The sequence below is a fragment of the Denticeps clupeoides genome, chromosome 14 (genome assembly GCF_900700375.1).
Source record: "Denticeps clupeoides chromosome 14, fDenClu1.1, whole genome shotgun sequence".
NCBI classification, from domain to species: domain Eukaryota; kingdom Metazoa; phylum Chordata; class Actinopteri; order Clupeiformes; family Denticipitidae; genus Denticeps; species Denticeps clupeoides.
In genome coordinates this window covers 6,782,770-6,802,943 of record NC_041720.1, presented here as the reverse complement: position 1 = coordinate 6,802,943, position 20,174 = coordinate 6,782,770, and the positions used below count along the sequence as shown (strand labels likewise).

Genomic DNA, 20,174 nt, shown 5'->3' with positions numbered 1-20,174 from the left:
TTATGTTTGACAGGGTGAGGTTTGAAATATCAATTTGACAATCTGATCAACTTGTAGGGGAAATTCAGACTGTTTTTAAGTAATTAATTTTACCTGTCTGTTGTGGAAAGTAATGGAAATTGAATAAGTTACTTTATAAATAAGGCATCTGTAATACCTGAATGTGAATTAAGTAGGCAGAATTAAGTTGTCCATTAATCCAACAGCGAAGTGAACTGAAGCTTGAAAGAGTGACCCAGAATGAAGAAGTTCTTAAATCAAATAACAAATGCACAACTGTAACTCACGCAGGTAACACTGATGCACATGGCAGGGAAACCTGGGGGAGCCGCAGGCAGCCGTAATATTCTTCTGAATAAAAGGCCGGTTTTACTCTGCGGAGACCTGCTGAAGCTCGACACGGTCTCCTCTAATAACTTTAAGGCAAGAATAACATTCAGGAAATTCTTTGCTGTTTTCTATTTCATAAATGTCACTGAGCTGCAGCAGACTACATTGTTGGTTCTAATGATTTGCAACACAGGGCCCATTTTTCAAAGCGCTACAATAGCGCTCTGGGACGTGTTCGCAAATGTCAGGAATTACAGAAATAAATTGATAAAGACAAGAAAAAAAAAAAAAAAAAAAAGACGGCTTACTAGATATAAATACATTTAAAGTTTGAGAAGCGCATAGTGATTATTGATGACTCCTGCACCCTACTTTCTCATTCTAGAGGATTTAAAACCTGCTCGATACGTCAATGTGTCAAATGCCCAGGTAAAGGCCATGGTATACTGTATCTGCTGTGGTTGCTTAACCTACACAAATGAGAATTTCCGCGCATTTTTTCACAACATGGCAATCTTCTCCATGACTCACAAGTTTAGAGTGCCGACGGTGATTGGGTGGTAGTAGCCAAGTGAACTCGCCTGTGAACCAGAAGACCCAGGTTCAAACTCCACTTACAATTGTGTCCCTGACCAAGACTCTTAACCCTAAGTTGCTCCAGGTGGGGGGACTGTCCCTGTAACTACTGATTGTAAGTCGCTCTGGATAAGGGCGTCTGATAAATGCTGAAAATGACATGAAATAAATGAAATACTGAGATCATGCTCTTCTGATTACCCCCAGCTTCGTTGTTAATTATAACCACCGTTTACGGTGTTGTGGTGGCAAACTAACGTGTCTGGCATTCGTGAACACTCCCCGACACAGGAAGTGTTGTACAGCACCTCCAAAATATAGACCACGGCGTTCTAGGACACTGTTCCTGGAGTAGCACCTACCAGAGAGCCTCGCGCCGGCCCGACCTTAATTAGCCGCCGTCTTGTAATAGATTAATAATGAACGTTGTAATCGGTGTGAGTTTAGCCAGTGGCAGGATAGTGCAGATAGATCCTTGAACAGCAGGTATGCTAACCGGTTAGATAGCATTAGCATGTATTTCTCAAGCTGGTTTTGTACCAGGCTGTGGAAATGTGCCAAGATACACACACACACACACACACACACACACACACACACACACACACACACACACACACACACATAGTATATGAACATGTCAGAGTTAGATTTATTAAAGCTGTTAGTGGCCAAACACTAAAATAATGCTGAAGCACAGAACGATGCACTGACTGGACGAGACATTTGTGCCTCTCACAAATCAACTGCTATCAACGAATTGTGGGAGGAGGTTTATGTTGTACGGGCGTTATGGTTTTCAATCTTCTGAACATTCTGCATGTAGGTTGTAATGCTTGCTGGTCAGTGTGGGCTTGATTATGTTCACCATTGTATCCTCATATTCCATATTACTCAACTGTCACCAAAATTTTGTACATTAAGTTGTTCAATTGAAGGCAACTTGTCCGAACACAGTTTTGATTCCCTTCTTTTTATACTGAATGTTCTCGTGAAACAAAAACACTAAAACACCACATAGCCAGGCTCTACAGACTCCATGTTTATCCACATCACCCATGGCAGGGTCACTTTCCGATGACTTCCTGTCCCAAACACACACAACACAGATGGATGGAACAAATATTGCTCCCACCCAATGGGGGATTAGGGCAGTGTGTCTCCATGGAAACACAAACAGGAAGTGTTATTAAGATTCCAATCTAACGTCCAAGAGAGAATGTGCATGGAGGAGAAAAGCATGCAGACACTCATATACACACACACACACACGCACACACACACACACACACACACACACACTCCCCAACACAAACAGAAAAGCTTCAGCCATATTGCAGAACTTCGTATTTATAATAATAATAGTATTTTTTTACCACCATTGCAGAAACAGTCCTGCATGTTTACATTCGTGAACATTTTAAATGTCCTCGTTGTCATGTGTCTGTAATTCCCCCACCTTACATGCTAACTGCCTGGTGTTGTTAGACTATAATAGCTGCCTGGGGGCATGACCAAGGCGAGGCATACCTGTAAGGACTGTGCCCACCACAGCGCCAGGCTGCAGAATATAACAATCCCCAACATTACAAAAACATGCACCACCGGTAAACCACAAATCCACTCATAATATACTTCCAAAGCCATCAGAGGATATCTGTGTGTGTGTGTGTGTGTGTGTGTTAAGAATTATGGCAGTGAAATGATCAACCCATTTTCAAGGTTTTGCCTGCAGCCCTCTTGTAGTTTAAAAATAATCGTATCTAATCTGTTGAGTTACTCTACATACCCCTGTTATAATCCCATGAGACGTCACGTCACACAAACTCGGTCTTCTTCCTTCACCTCCACCCCACCACCTCCATCTTTTTTTTTTCCTTCTCTCAGTTTTTTTTTTTTCCTAAGGGGTGATTCTGCCAAAGTACTTTAATCAGACCATCTCTCTGCCTCTCTCTCTCGCACACACTATACATACTTTTTAGACAGACTTTAGGAAACAGTGACATTTATCATTTGACATGTGCCTCCCATGATGCATCTGGAAGTGACAGCATTTGCCTCATTACTGCAGCAGGATTCTCTCCCCGTCTCCCTCAGTCCCTCCATTTCTCTCATTGTTTTGGAGATCTTCCTTCTTTCTTTCTCACTCTCTGAATTCCCTCCATCCCCCCGCTCCGTCTAATGATGCTCTCTCTCTCGTCAACAGTCCCACTAAGTCTGCAGACAACGGATGCTGACTTTAAACAAGAGCTCGTTCTATATCAGCCGCGTCCGGTTCAGCTTCGCCAGCTCGCTCCGGCACCTCCACTTTTCCACGCCACTGACCCTGCATGCCCAGAGGCTGCAGACTGCGAGCTCGCATCTCTCCCACAATGCACAGCGGCTCTGCCCCACCAGACAGAGTATTAGCTGGAAGGGCCGCTGTCATGCGTTCCCGCTGGCAAGACGTGATAGTCTGACAAACGGCGCCTTTGGCCCAGAAACGATTTTGGCCACTGGCTCTCGTTCACATCCTGCCGAGTTTCCGCACTGAGGGGGGCGGCTGAAAGCTAAAGAGCTAAGAAAAAAAAAAATCGTTAACCCGGCCTCTATTAGCATCCTCAAGACGAACAATTATTTCCCCGATGAAGGCATGGGTGCACGCCTCCTCCAACCACTTCTCTTTCAGGCTGTGTACACTTTTCTTTAGACTTACACCACGAGTGGTGAAGCTTTAAGGAAAATTTGGTAAAAGTTGAATTTTCTCTGATTACTGTGAGGTCTCATAACACACTGAGCATTTGATCAATTCCACAGAATATGAACATGTGTGTGTGTGTGTGTGTGTGTGTGTGTGTGTGTGTGTGTGTGTGTGTGTGTGTGTGTGTGTGTGTGTGTGCGCCATTATACTAATGGCTTCCAGTTCATCAAGTTCCTGTTCATTCAATATGAGGGTGATACAAGTAAATATAAAAACCAACCTTGGGTACTAATTGTCTATTTGTAGGCCAAACACAAATTTAAAATTTCCAATCAGGCATCAATCAAGCCAAAATTCCAAATCACCCCATCTAGTGGTGCTTCCTCATATTATAACGAAAAAAAAAAAAAAAAGCCTTTGCAAACAGAAATATTAACAATTCAAAAATACATCTATCGAAAAACCTCGACAAATTAAATAAAACACAGTACTGATATTGCAAAATAATTCATCTAAGCAACTGTGAAAATGCTCCTGAATTATTCAAATCCCAATTCTAAGACATTGGACGTTGAAGGGATGTCTCAGCAAACACCACGGTGGGAGCACGGCGGGCGGCAGAATCCTGTTATTCCGCCGTTCAGCAGCTGCTCCCGTGGCGCATGGCATTACTGGGTTATTTAATGTCACCCAGATTAACGCCTTCCAAGAGGGGGAATAATTGGTCTGTGTGCAGATCCACTCACCTGGGAGTTTACAACCACATTCTTATCCAGAGAAAGGAGGGGTTCCATGCTCTTCCGTAAACACACAGAAACTAAAGTGACCAAAGTGACCCCAAAACCCCTGCAACGGGGCAATCAACAGCACTGCATTAACCGCAATTAATGTCAATTATAGATTATGTTTCATTAATACCAGAAAGAGCAACATAGAGAACAGACACACTCAGTGAAATCAGAATGGAAGTTACTCCTGGTTGAAACCAGTGTAGTGGGCTGATGACACTTCCTGCAGCGCCGAACAACCGATCTGACAGCGACAGGCTGGCTGTTTTCTCAGGTCACCAAATACATGCATAAACGTGGGTAAAGTGCCTCTTCCTTGCTGCGGATTACTGGCTCTGTGATTCTGCCCCCCCCGATCCATCGGATACGGTCAGGACTGTCAGACACCACAACATATCAAATTTAAGTAACACAGCCCGGCAGTTGTCCCACACAAACACCGCACAGGCGCTGACGGGTCTGCTGTCATCACACCACTGAATCTTTTCAGAAGAGGAGAAAAGGAGAATTGCGAATGAGAATGATGACGGCGCTGACTACGTTGTTGCGTGTGTCCCAGTGGGCGGGGTCTGTTCTATTTTTAAACTGACTTATTTTTAATCTGTGTGTGACTGGATGACGCCTTTGTTCCCTTTTTTTCCCCAAATCTGTCAGTGCTGCTCAATACAGACCTAACACACACAGAGAGTTATAAATAGCCTGCATATTAAACAGCACACATAGGGCCAGGGTCAGAAATGGTACTAATGGACTAATGACTGGGCCAAGGTCAACGCAAGGGGTCTCCGGATAACCTCGGAGGAGAGTCGTTTGGAGTAAACGGCAAGAGAAACGAGATGGAATGAATCAGCACTTCAGAAAGTGCACACACACACAAACAGTCGTTGTTACGTTCCTATGTATGTGGTGTTGTCTGTGGGTGACTCCATTTTCCTGAGATGGCGGGGCTTACTGGCTCCACCTTGGTGCGGTGATTGGCTGTTTTCTTTCTAAATTGTCCACTTCCGGAGTTCCAGGCGCAATAGGAGTTTGGGGAGAGGCCTAGGAGTCTGAGAGGTTTCGTTTGTGTATTGTGTGCCATGTGTTGGTCCTGGTCTTGTTTGTTAAATCACCTCCTTGTAAAATAAACCGGTTTTCAGATATACTTCTCCCTCTCTCCATTTTGTCTGTCGGCCAGCAGTGTTACAACTTTCACATGTCCATGTCCCTACCCTATATGGGGACAAGACAATTGTGAAAAATAATAATATGAAGGAAATTGATGAAAGGATTGTTTATATATAACATAGACGTATACCTCATATTTTACGTTCCCGCCTTTATGAACTCTCGGGGGTACCACCTTCACTGTGATGCATCATTTTCAATATACTTGCAGGGCCGAGACAATCTCCAGCATTGCACAGGTCAGAAGGTTGGACGTGACAACAGGAATTACAGAAGCAGTTTGAATGTTTGGGAAAACTGACACATAATATTTGCGATCAGACACCGGAAGACACCGGACGAGGTGAGCACAGAGAGGTAACTCATGAAATATTATAAGGTGACACTTTAATAGCTGCTGTAAAGCTGAGGGAAAGCACTGAGTAAGAGGACAGTGTGAGTAATAGCTCCACCATGCTACAGTACACTCTGACTTGCATTCTTAATTCCTGCAGAAGACCCATTAAGACTCTGGAAGAATGAGGGGGAAAAAAAGGCTTTTTCAAAAGAAATAGGGCAGCGGCCAATAGGCCTAGTTACTCCGAGCCACAAATAAAATCTATATGAGAGCACATGAGCGGTGAACTTCAGCAAGGTGCTGTCCTTTCTAAAAACAGACATCTGCTTTACTTGATTCAATTATCTTTCAAGGTCAGGCCATCTTTGTTATCTAAATGTAAACCTGGTTGTGGGTGTGGACAAGAGCGGCAACCCCACTCTGTGTATTTGGTATAATATAATAAAAAAAATTGTGTTAGAAAAGTGTGGTGGCCTAGCGGTTAAGGAAGCGGCCCCGTAATCAGAAGGTTGCCGGTTTGAATCCGGACCCGCCAAGGTGCCACTGAGCAAATCACCGTCCCCACACACTGCTCCCCGGGCGCCTGTCATGGCAGAACATTACTCACGAAATGTTTTCAACATCAATTATTATAAAAATGTTCCAAAGTCTATTAATACATAGGTGTAAAAAGAAAGAATGAAAACAAACCTTAACTCTATGGATTCTACATAATCTGCAAGATTTATGCAATTTAAGGAATCATCACTAGATGTCTGACTGCGAATATCTAGCCAAACAGTACGATGTTCTTTAAAACAATAAAAATATAACTATGGACTAAAGGACTATGCATTTGTCTCAAAATCCAGCAACAAAAGGCAGGCCAACCATGCATATGTTGTGTACATTTTGTGATGTGCATACTATTTTTTTCCTCCACAAAGAAACTAATTAAATTAGAAGTGATTAAATGGTGAATATTCTGCTTTGAAATGGTCAAATGTTGTACCATCTGTTGCACTCAGTTAATTCGGATCCCTATTTTCACAAGTGTAATGAAGACAGAGAAAACAGGCAAAATGGTTGTTCACAAGAAACAAACAATCCAAAAACCGTGCAGCTTACTGCCTCCTTGCTTCCAGATGGAAAGCCTGCAGTAAACGTATCTTCAGGAGCTAAAAGCAGATACACTACAAACAACACAACATAATACCAAAACCTTGCCTGTGGACAACAGTCACTGCACACTTACTTCTATTGATCGAAACAAGGTGGGTCACTATTTCTGGGATGTCCAATAGGATTCCAGTTCTCAATGGACAATCATGAATAAATCCAAATACCTTTCTCGGACATGCAGTCTACAGAAGGGTCTCTAGAGGCCTGGCTTTTGTGGCACCATAATAAGATGTAGTGCATGTTTGCTAACACAAACAACATCATGAGAAATGAAGAGATGGACAAAAGAAAGGACTGTTTTCTAGTTCTCCATATCCCACAGCCCCTACCCACTCAGTCCTTTTAGATGATCTGTGATTATTTATGACATCTCAGGAACACATCCATTACCAAAACAAACATTATCAGCTATTAAATTCTAGACATCTGATGGGCAAATTGTCATTATGACATTTGAGCACACTTTGAACATGTTACATCTTGTACAGTGCCTAAAAAAAAAATCCTGTTGTCGAGCAGACCCTCGCAGCGGAGACAATTGATGGCAGTTAAGTGAAACTGGGGGTCGGAGCCCATCAACAAAAGGAAAAACAATGTGCAGCTCGCCTACAGTCCTGCAAATAAAAAAAATGTGATAATGGGTAAAGCCTGAAAAAGAGAGGGCGTTAAGCGGGAGGAGTTTTAAAAAAAAAAAAAAAAGAACAGAATGGAAGGACTGGTGTGGGGCCAAGATACATTACGAGATGAGAGAGAAATGAGAGTGCAAGATTAAAACTAGTGTGTATGTGTGTTATGTGTATTACTGTGTGGAATGCTGCGTATTCTCCCAGTGCTCATTAGTTAGAAGCTGAACGGAGGTCTTGGTCGATAGAGGAACGTCTCTGAAGAAACACGGCTCCTTTCCTTTTTAAAATCTCTCATTTCCAGGAACCATGTCTCAATCGGTGTGCATGTGTATGCTTATCCAATATCTTTGTGGGGAATGGAAGTCTTATTGACTTTTTAACAGTGAAGAGAAGGAAAATACTCACTGAAACCTCAGCAAAGAAACACTTTTACTTTGCATTATTCTTTTGAAGATGTTGAAAACCTAGGGTCCCTACAAGTCACACACACTTAACATGATTCAGGAGTCTACAGATTGACCGATTCCATGTCGAGGGTGTAACTGAGCATAAAATGGGTGATGGTGTGCGAGTGTGTGTGGCTCTGCATACATATCTAGAGAATACAGTAAGTGGGACAATCACTTTGTCAAAATAACATACTTTTATCTTAAACCATCTGGATACTGGTAATGCATGGTGTGTGTGTGTGTGTGTGTGTGTGTGTGTGTGTGTGTGTGTGTGTGTGTGTGTGTGTGTGTGTGTGAAGATCTAGCGTGTTGGTCAGGTCACAGAGCAGTGCAGGGGTGTTGGCGGGACTCTGACAGGGGGTAATGGTGCCTACAAAGGTGAATCAAGTCTGATTAAATGCTGACAGAGTGAGGGCTCAGAGTGAAAAGATGGCTAAACAAGCGAGGATCATCCCTAAAAATCCCCTTTTGAACCAGCTTGCTCATCTCACTCTCTTTTATCCAACATATAACACACACACGCGCGCACACACACACACAAACTCTATTTTAGCTTACAAATCCGTACACACACACCAGCTACACACAAACATTCTTATATATATGCCCTCCTATGCACTCCCCCTCGCTCTCTCCCTCTCATACCCACACACACACAAAAATAGAACACGCACAAATATTAATTTAAACCAAAAATGCATTGCCTGAAAAAAAAAAAAATCATTCAATTCTTCAGCCCATAAGGAGGGGGAACAGACTTTAATAAACTGCATGCACGCACACACACACACAGATTGTGTCTATACAAAAAGCTTATCCTGAATTTATCCTGGATTTCAACAGCCTCAACTGCTTTCATCGGTTTTCCAAAACCACTTCTGCTGCTGATTATTCATTTGTCCTGTTTAGAGTAAGACATACACACACACACACACACACACACACACACACACACACACACACACACCTGTAACTGACAATATGAGGGATGAAGAGAGGAACTGCTGGATTGCGCTGATATTTATGAGCCAGAAATAAACGCAATGGCGAAAAATGAACAGTTTAACCAAAACCAAACTTTAAACACACAAACACATACTTAATACACACTTAATGTTCCAACAATAATCTTTACAGACCAACTCTTTCACACACCACCTGTAAAAATCATCACACACACACTCTTCACCACTCTCACTGACCTTGTAGAGTTTGTGGTAGCGGGGCGAGTTGATAGCGATCCTCTGAAGCCGCTGCAGAAACACCAGGACTTTCTGCAGCGAAGTCTGAATCACCGACATCATCTTCCCTCACACGCATACACGCACACTCACAGCTCACATGCCCACATACTTCGCTCGAGCATAATGCACACACTCCTGTCGCACAAGACACGCTGCCTCCGTTCAGCCGGGACCGGCATGCTTGCACCTCACACACTTTCCCGCTGTCTCATGCGAGCGCTAACACACGAAAACACATGCACGGCTTTCCTCTTTTTTAAAAAAATAAAAAATAAATAAATTAAGAGTCCCGGGAAAGCGAAGACAAAAAAAGAAATCAAACCGCAAAAAGAGTGAACACAGGAGCAAAGCTGATGAAGAGAAGAGAGGCGGACTGGTCCGGCAGAGAGAGAGAGAGAAGGAGAGAAAAGAGCAGGAGAGTCCAGGCGAGCGTCTCCCTCCACAACGGCTCTAAACGCCAGATGACATTTCAGCAGCAAGAGAACGAGAGTCTGACACTGAGCGAGAGAGAGAGAGAGAGAGAGAGAGAGAGAGAGAGAGAGAGAGAGAGAGAGAGGGGATGGTGCACAATAGAGCTCAGAGGAGAATCAGCCTCCATCCATCCATCCACCCCCCACCTCTACCAGCCCTTTATATCTCCTTTCTACAGGGATCTGGACACAGGGACAAAAACAAAACAGGGGACATCAACTCAGCAGGCGATTTTCTGTTTACTCTGTTTACAACGTTTACTGTTGCAAAAAAAATATAAAAACATAGTCCCGGATTACTGTAAATCCAAACACCGCTTAAACCGCTATCCTGCTGTGTGACCTCTGTCCCATACAGTCCCTCAGTGAGCGCGCACACACACAAACACTCGCATCATTTCACCATATCTTACTGAATATCATTAGTCCTCCAAAGATATGGTGCCATTTTGCTAATAATTCAAATTAATACAGATTTTAAAATATTTACTGTAGACAATTTCTATACGAAAATAAAAAGGTTATGTTTGGGTTCTAAGTTTCAAGATGCTTTATTTTCAGATTTAATATTCCATGTGTTACGTTTATTACACTTGGTCCTGTTTGATCGAGAAAGAGCTTGTAAAAGTGCTTTAGTGAAGTAAAAACTGTGATATAAGTGGAAATATCTGAAGCAAAAGGGCTTACCGTTCATCACAAATTACAAACACATACAAACTCCATAAATAAACACACCCTAACTAATACCTAACTAATAAAGGCGTTTCTTAATTCTTAATTCAAGTGTCATTTATGGAAGCACCACTAGGTGGCGATGCCAACGAGGCGTGCCAGTCAACAGTACTCTCCACCACTCTCTGGTCTCCATTAATAATTTGGGAGGCTGAATTAATTATCACATATTAAACGTTGTTTAAATGTGTAACCAGAGCTGGCAAAATGAAGTTACGCAGAACCAGACTACTTCTGATAAAAAATGAAAAGCACAAAGTATTTTGACGTTACATTAGTACATTGTTAAGTTATTTTATGGGGAAACAATCTAAACTGAGCAAATCCAGCCTGCACTGACACTCGTCACGCGGCACAGCGCCTGGAGAAGAAACCCACATTCATCTTCAGATCTGAGCAGAGCTGAGAGAGCAGCCGTATGCACTGCAGCCCAACTCAACAAAGCTTCTCCAAAACCCACCATCACATGACCTCTTCAGATGGAGCATTGACACACAGAGCTTTCTGTTCTCTTAACACACATACACACACAAATACAGTGAATTTACAAAGAAACGTAACCCCTATAGTCCCAGGAGGAAAGCAGGACGATGGTAGGTGTGCGTCTGTGTTGTTGTACCGCACTTCAGTGAAATTCAGGACATTTGACTGACAGAGAAAAGGGTTATTTTTAAAAAAAAAAACATTTTAAAAAAAGTTTGGGGTAAGGTGTGGGTTTAGGAGAGTCTTCTTATATGAAGGTAAATTTAATATGCATTGGTTGGTCCTCACAATGAGGCAAAAAAATAAGTATGATAGCGAAAGAGGAAGAAGGTGATGACACCAGTCATATTTTAACATTTTACCAACACACACACACAATCTAATATACATACAGAAATCACTCCATGAAAATAGTGTGTCTGTGCGTGTATAATGTATGATATTTGACCGATCACCATGGCAGCACACTCATATACTCCCTTAAACTATGCATGGACACACAGACCCAACACCCTACCTCCAGCTGTCCTCTGAGCTCCTTCATGTGAACCGGGTCTAGCTCTTCCCTCTGAGAGGCGTGGCCCAGAACATTGAGAGTGGTCTCCGGCTCCGGCAGCCATTTAAGACACGCCTCCATGTCCCTCAGTGATGACTGGAGAGCCTTCAGGTCTGCCTCCAACAAGGACTGTGTGTCCCGGGCTCTACACCCAAAAACAGATACAGGTGAGTACATAAGCATTTAGTACATTGTGTGTGAGTCTTTTTATTAACAGTATCAACAAGCATTTGATTACCAAGCTTCATTTACAGAAAATGTCAAACCATGTCACTGACCTTTCAGTCAGGCTGTAGCTAAAATAATTAGTTAAAAATGAATAATATCTTGTTATCCTGTCATCACCTTGATCAGCAGTTGGGACCATCAGACCAGCTTAAGCAAAACATGTTATGGGAAAGTTTTTTGGGGTTGTAGTAGCCTAGTGGGTAAGACACTCGCAGATGAACCAGAACACCACAAAGTCTCAGGTTCAAAGGGCTTTGAGTCCATGACAACAAATCAATTGGAATCAACCGGATTACAACAAATCTCTCCATGTAAGTTCAGTTTGACCCTCAGTTCACAAACAGACATCCATTAAAAATTTCACATATCTAAGATTTACTTTAGTTGTATGTTATGTGAGAGATGAATGCCTCTTGGCAATATGCAGGAATAATACCAGTAATGTAGTGATGTTAATAGTAAGGAGACCGTATGTTTAACTTGTGTTCTATTGCCATATGTGGTATCTGAAATACCTGCTCAAAAAAATAAAGGGAACACTTAAAAAACACAATGTAACTCCAAGTCAATCACATTGCTGAAAAATCTATCTGTCCACTTAGGAAGCAACACTGATTGACAATCAATTTTACATGCTGTTGTGCAAATGGTGTTATGGGCAATTAGTAAGTCATCCCCAATAAATTTGTGGTTCTGCAGGTGGTGACCACAGACCACTTCTCAGTTCCTATGCTTTCTGGATGATGATTTGGTCTCTTTTGAATGCTGGCGGTGCTTTCACTCTAGTGGTAGGATGAGACGGAGTCTACAACCCACACAAGTGGCTCAGGTAGTGCAGCTCATCCAGGATGGTGCATCAATGTGAGCTGTAGCAAGAAGGTTTGCTGACTCTGTCAGCTTTGTGTCCAAAACATGGAGGCATTAACAGGACACAGGCCAGTACCTCAGGAGATGTGGAGGAGGCCATAGGAGGGCAACAACCCAGCAGAAGGAATGTAGAACAAGAGGAACACTGCCAGAGCCCTGCAAAATGACCTCCAGCAGGCCATAAATGGGCATGTGTCTGCTCAAACAGTCAGAAAGGTATGAGGACACAGGTGGGGGTTGCTGCCTGCAACATCCTCCAGCATGACCGGTTTGGCAGTGGGTCTGTAATGGTGTGGTAGCCTGGCTGCCATTAGGTACCAAGACGAGATCCTCAGCACCTTTCTGAGAACATATCCTAGTGTGGTTGCAATATCCTAATGCAAGATAATGCTAGATCTTGTGGCTGGAGTGTGTCAGCAGTTCCTGCAAGACGAAGGCATTGATGCTATGGACTGGCCCGCCCGTTCCCCAGACCTGAATCCAATTGAGGACATCTGGGACATCATGTCTCTATGCTTTAGTCCAGGTCTGGGAGCAGATCCCTCATGTGACCATCCACCACCTCATCAGGAGCATGCCCAGGTGTTGTTGGGAGGTCATACAGGCATGTGGAGGCCACACACTACTGAGGCTCATTTTGACTTGGTTTAATGACAGTACATCAAAGGTGGATCACCCTGTAGTGTGTTGATCCACTTTAATTTTGAGTGTGTCTCCAAATTCAGACCTCCATGGGTTGCTAAATTTGATTTTGTTGTCAGCACATTCAACTATGTAAAGAACAAAGTATTTAATAAGAATATTTCCTTCATTTAGATCTAGGATGCGTTCTCTTTATTTTTAAGCAGTGTATTATGAAATAGGAAAGTCCTAAGTTTCTTGTCGCATTTTATGTTATGCTTTGCAGGATAAAGGAAAATTTCCACCTTGTGTTGACATATCTTTCTTTCATTATTTATGTAATTGTTTGATGGTGAATGGTTTTCTACTGAACAAGCTGGAACCACTACATATTTCCACAATCTCTGGAAGTAGCTGGCAGGATCACTGATAGTAATAAAAATGTTCCGATTGGAACAGTACAGTTCCATGTCATGGATGCAGCCCGGTTCCCCAATGTGCGGCGATATTACTGAAGAACCATCTGGTTTCCTAAAAACGCGTTCAACTCTCATTGAATCTCATCCACTCTCCAGATGTTGAGCGGTGCATCTGTATACTTCGCCCCTCTCTCTCTCTCTCTCTCTCTCTCTCTCTCTCTCACACACACACACACACACACACACACACAGACTGCATGATGCAATTTGCAACCTGTCAGCAATGTGCAGTGTTGCTAGACACACCACCAAGTACCTTTGGGTCCTTACCAAAACTCAACTTAACTGAAAGTACGGGTACTGGAGCGGAAAACAGTAGGGGGAAAGGGCAATTTTCATTTTCCAAAAGGGACCTGGTATAATAAAATATGACCCTCACATATGCAATATAACATTTTATTGTTCTATCAGTTCAGTTTCTTTTTAGTTCTTTCTGTGATAAAGGAAAGGGCCTTGAAAATGAAAGAAGGACCTATTTTATAACTCTTTGTGATGTTGATGGTGTGTGTGTGTGTGTACGTACCTGTTCTTAACCGAATGCCAGTTTGAGGTGAGCTTGTCGTTGACCTCTCGGATTCGCCGTGTGTCGTCAGTAGAATAGTCACGCAGGAGCTGATTAGAGAGCTCGTTAAATGCTGCCACAGCTATGTGACCTTTGCCAAGGTCCTGCAGGAACATCTGAGGGGGGGGAAAAAAGGCCTGTCACCTTTCACCTTACCACCAAGACATTACAGCAAACATGTGCTGCTACAGGCAGTAATTACAATATGATTGAAGGTTCTGGGTCAGAGTTCAGGGGATAGAGCAGAACTCTTATGAATGATCAGTGAGGGTCAGGAAGTGAAAACATGGAGCAAATTGTGGGCTGCAACACTTCACATTCACCACTGATGTGGTTTACTGTGGTTTTTCCATGGCCAGCACGATTTACATTTTTTGGTTTACCCTTATCCAGAGCAATTTGCAATCTGTAGTTACAGGGACAGTGTCTTGGGATAAGTGTCTAAGTTAGGGACACAATGGTAGTAAGTGGGGTTTGAAACTGGGTCTTCTTGTTCATAGGTGAGCGTCTTTCCCACTAGGCCTCTACCACCCTGCTACATCAACTGAGACAACTGACTTGAATCCACTTTACATAGAGAAAGTGGAAAAGTGTAATAAAGCCAACAGTGACTGTGCATCACACCATCCAGCCAATAAGAATCAGGTAAAAGTCTCAGGCTCCCCCTGCTGGTCAGGCTGTTCTGTTACATTAGGCTCAGCAAATGTGTGATCAGAAACTCCCAATAACATTGTCTGACTTTCACCATCAAATTTATGTAAAACGTCCTAAAACAGATGAAGCATTACTGGCCCATCATTTACAGAGTGAATTACAGCTTTAGACATTGTGATCTCCGGTGCTCATCAAGCAAAGATAGGAAATAAAGTGTTAAATAAAGTCCATCTAAATCACTCTCTCACTGACAGTGGACATTTTATTGCAGGGTAATTGAGAGGTGGAAACGACATGCAAATTTCTAATCCCTTTCGCCCACCCTTTTAACAGCTACTCAAATGGCCATGTGACCTTCAAATGAAAGCAAAGGTGGTCGGTTCAGTCAGGTGGCATCATCCTGGAACAGTCCAACAATAGCAGATAAGAAAGGATACTTGCAAAATCAGTCTATGCATGGTTTGATAGGTGGATTACATACTGCTGTTTAAACAACCCTCCTGATAATACAAAAAAATGGCAAAGCAAAAACACCTTTATCTTTAGAGAGATTAATTTTGGGTATCACAACTGTTTCAATAAAATGGTGGATTTCAAGGACCACTCTGCCTTGTGATGCACATCTGTTACCTGAACAACTACTGTGACAAATATATAGGGTCCTCTTGTCTGTTGACTTGGGTGCCTGGTAGTATCCTCTGAACCGATCACCTGTGGTCACCCGTTTCTCATGCCAGGGCACCCTGGCGTCCAGCGTATGTAAGCCTGCCTCATGCATTCTACTCTTCTGTCTACCTCTTGCTGAATGTCTGGCCCCAGCCGCTGGTTTGTGATTGGTTTTGGCCCTCATGTCATTTTGTGATTCTCACAATGTTACAATTTTATTTTGCTGTGTCTCCTGACATCTAAAAAGACACACTCAATCTAGATCGAATATATCTGAAATATACTGAAAAATGTTTTTTTTTTATATCAATTTTAAATAATAGATCTTAGTTTTTTAGTCTGTTTAAAAATTCATGAGCTATCAACTGTTTTTGTACCGTGGCTCTCCAAGCTGTGCCAGAACCAGTCACGCACAGCTCTTTCTCAAGCTGTTTTCCAGACCACATCAAATGAGGGATGACACACAGAGGCGGTTTGGTGGTATTATAATGGTACAATGGTAACACACCCACTTATGAACCAGACCAAACCCACTTAGTGTCATTGTGTCCCTGAGCAAGACAGTTAACCCTGAGTGTCTCCAGGGGGGCTGTCCCTGTAACCATTGTAAGTTACTCTGGATAAGGGTTTCTGATAAAAATGTAAAATGTGGTGTTACATAAGGTTGTGCTAAAAATGTACAGGATGAGGGACCTTCCAAATAATGTTTGGATAGCCCTGGTTTAGACAGTGGTCAAAATTAGGAACTCACGATACCTGATCATCTCCAGAAATCATAGTCAATGTACCCACTATCCCTTTACTCAGTATAACAAATAGTTTATTTTCAATTAGGAACACATCTAGCTGTGTAGAACGTACCTTGCTGTGGGTGATCTGACTGGTCAATACTTCGTTGCTCTGCTGAAGGCTTTGCAGACGAGCCTCGCTCTGCCCAATCAGAGTCGCCAACTCCTGCCTCTGTGCCTCCCATTGGTCGCTATGGCCGATCATGCTATCAAGTTGCTGAAGCCGCACATCCAGTCTGTTCTGAGTGGCATCCCAATGGCTGCGGACCTTCTCCACTAAATAAGCACACACACACCACATACATTACTGCAGCCATTAAATTAGACGTCAAGATGCGTTAAAGAGGAATCAAGATAGTCAATTCCTTCCTTGCTGGGGCTGGTGTTAATAAAAACATGCATCATTGTCTGTTTACAACAGTTTTGAAATGTGTTTCAACAAGAAAAAATTGTGAACTTCCCACAACTCATAACCTGAGCCAGTAAATTTCACTTGTAGGAGTCCTCAAATGACAAAAAGAAATACCTCCCACGTCCCGCATCTGAAGGGTCCGCAATGTCCTCGTAATGTCCTCGCAACGTAATCAGTGTAGAACTCGCCGCTTTGTCTAAACCCACACCATTACTAATTCTGCTGGACTGCAGCCCACTGGATGATGCAGCGCTGACTGATGGACTCTTGTATAAGGGTGTGACTACAGGTTAAAAGTATGAGGGTCTGCACCAGTCTTTTCCTGGCCCACAGCGTGGGTGCATAGACTGTGTGTGTGTGTGTGTGTGTGTGTGTATGTGTGCATTAATGTGCGTGCCTATTTTAAATGTCTCTGTCTAATGGAGGTCAGATCTCTCTAATGGATGTTCTTAATGTCCAGACTCGACGTTTTTGTTATGGTGTGTGAGTCAGCATGCGCGAGTGTGAACGTGGATGTATTTGTGAAGGCCAGTAACCGAGTGAGTAAAAAATTAGGGCCCTGTACTTATTATTCAAAAATGAGAATAATTATGCATTAATATAGATAATTAGAGGGCATTACAATAAATGTTTATTCGTGTTGGTAGAAAGTGCTCTGCCCTGCAGTAACGTGGTGCTATATTTTTATGCCGGCTCCTCGTTCGTGGTCCTCTGGGATGCGGCAGTGGTAATGGACACTCTATTCACCTGTCATTCTGAGAATACACAGCAGTTCATCACGCTCTCCATCGGGACGTCCTGTATGGCAGAGGAGGCCAGCAGCCTGTCTGTACTGCACTGAGTAGATGGAGTTTGAAGTTGAAACCTCAGCGGGTAATGGTGGACGCAGTCCTCACAGGTCAAGTTACCAGAGATTCTTTCAAAAAGGAACAGCATCTTGAATTCATTGGGACATAAACCTGAGGGACTGAGTCCATGCCTCAAAGAGCCCGGGTGTGAATAGAGCAGGAATTCACGGTGAGTGTATGGACATTACTGCAGCTGCCTTGTGGGGACACATATTCCTTGTTTACATGTGCACGCGCGACGCAGGCGAAAGGCGGGACTCATAAAAGCCCTGCAGGTATTGGAGCAGGACACGGGACTTCACACATGGAAGTAACCCAGTATTTCACTGAGGGGGATTTAGTTTGGATTTATCCAGATTTGGACATATGTTCAGATTACTTTATTGTTTATTAAAGATGTTCATGCTGGTACAAGCTATATAGCAACCAGACCGGACTTTCATGTTCATTGCGTTTGTCCCTGATTATCTTATTGTATGTATCAGTTTGTCTCCCTGCTGTGTCTTGTCTTATCCAGTCATTGATTTTTTTTACTGTGCCATGTCTGTGTGAGGGCCATCTTTTGAATAAATCCCTGTGTTTGTTAGTCGTGCGACTGTGACCTTTCTTCTCTGTACCGACTGATTCCTGACAGCATGTAACAGCATTTCTTTCTTTTCTTTCTTTCTGAATAAAAGGTGAGGTAAGGAAGGATGTAAACAGGAATGTGAATACTGCCAGCGCAGGTGGGTTAAAAAAACGTCTTGCACAAAGAGCTTCACATCAAACCACTCCTCTACTCTGAACACTTCATGCTGATTATTTCATAGCGAGGTCAAGTGATGCAGAGGAGGCTTTTAAACCAACCTTGAGCGCAAAATACGTTCTGGCAATGGCAGGGATGGAATTTTGCGTCAAAAACAAAAAAGAAATTAAATGAATTGGAACTCCTTGTGGTAAGCAAGTAAGTAAAATGTATTCATATTCATGTCCTGAGGACATGTTAAAATGATAAAGTCAAATAAATTAAACATAAATATTCATTTGGACAGAAGTTGGAATAGATAAATAAGACCTCCATTCGAAGGCAGAAAACAAAAAAGGATTCTGAGTTGTATTAACAACCTGCAAAAGCGAGACAGATGATTTATCTTAGCCAGCAATTAACAGTAAGGGTGTTAAACACTTTTCACTAGCAGCTCACAACAGCCTGAATGTCAGCATTCGCCTCTCAGCCACCCTTTGTGATGTAAGCAATGAACCAGACTCTGCAGCGTCTGAACATCTGCCCCTGCCTGTTCACCATGCTTCATCTGTGTTAACTGCATTCCCTTTCCTATTTAAATCTTTGTGTTGGGTGAGTTGACTGTACACGCTGTCAGATTTATAGTGAATTTAAACTTGATTCTGCAAGCTGAGACGTTTCCCTGAAAGGTAAAATGCAAGTGAAACGTTGTTTGACAGAGGCAGAGAAAGAGAGAGTATGTCTGTGTCTCACATGTCTCTGTAATTGAAGTCCGTATGTCCAGGTTGGATGTTTTGTTTTTGATGTTCTGAGCTAGAGTGAAGATGTTCTCCAACTGGGGGTGTCTGTGCTCCAGATCTTTCTTAGTGTCCTACAACACACACACACATATGCACACTTTAAAATAAACAAGGATGCATGACTAAAATACACATTTACTTAGAGAGATGCTGTACACACCTGGAGGTGTGAGATTTTGGTGTGGATCTCCTCGCTGTCGCCCACTGTAACAATGTTCGATCGGATCATTTGATCAATGAGCTGCAGCCAATCAGCAAGCTCTGTGGCCTTTTGATTAAGGTTAAGGTCACCAGGTGCAACCAGCTCCGAGGTGGGTGGAGCACCAGTGGGTTCCTCCCCTACAACGCGGCCTGCTGAGAGATACAGAAGGAATGGTTCTTTTGTTTGAACTTTGAATCCATTTTAAAATCCAACTGAAGATAGAGCAGCAACTTCATCCTGCGCTTCTGTGTGTGTGTGTGTGTGTGTGTGTGTGTCTGTGAGAGATGTTCACCAGTGAGAGGTGGCAAGGTGACCTCTTGTGTCCACGGCGACACAGACGCCTGCAGAATCTCCTTCAGCTGACGTTCAAGAACATTCCACTCCATAGCCAATCGCTCCACTTTGCTCTAAACACACACACAAATCTTATTATAGTAAAATAATAACATTAACCTGTGGACAAGTACCTGTCCACACACACCTTCTATCTTCTATCACACACCATCTATCTTTCTAGCGCTCTATGCAAGAATACTAAACATTCAATCTCCAAACTTAGCATTAATCTACTGTGAATCAGCAGCACGCCTGCTGTCAGGCGTACTGAATGTGTGTTTGTATTTGCGTGTTCCTCTACAGGGGTGCTGGTAGCGTAACTGGAGGTGCTAATCAGCATGATTCTGCTAAACCTCCCCTCCTCCTCACTCACATCCTGAGCCGCCTG

The 20,174-nt window shown here is 42.9% G+C and overlaps 1 protein-coding gene across 6 annotated transcripts in view; it reads right to left on the bottom strand.

Annotated features, from left to right (window-relative positions):
- The window catches only part of utrn (utrophin), an 80,735-nt gene that overhangs the window by 32,573 nt on the left and 27,988 nt on the right, over positions 1 to 20,174 (bottom strand). For 4 of the 6 annotated variants that reach the window (XM_029002431.1, XM_029002435.1, XM_029002432.1 and 1 more), the window contains 6 exons: positions 19,743 to 19,857; positions 19,409 to 19,602; positions 19,202 to 19,319; positions 16,538 to 16,740; positions 14,318 to 14,472; positions 11,561 to 11,744 (listed from right to left, as the gene is read on the bottom strand). In XM_029002431.1, coding sequence (XP_028858264.1) covers positions 11,561 to 11,744; positions 14,318 to 14,472; positions 16,538 to 16,740; positions 19,202 to 19,319; positions 19,409 to 19,602; positions 19,743 to 19,857 — 969 coding nt within the window. Of the gene's footprint in view, positions 1 to 9,316; positions 9,865 to 11,560; positions 11,745 to 14,317; positions 14,473 to 16,537; positions 16,741 to 19,201; positions 19,320 to 19,408; positions 19,603 to 19,742; positions 19,858 to 20,174 lie in introns of those variants that run through there. The other 2 variants (XM_029002433.1, XM_029002436.1) reach the window with 2 other exon arrangements.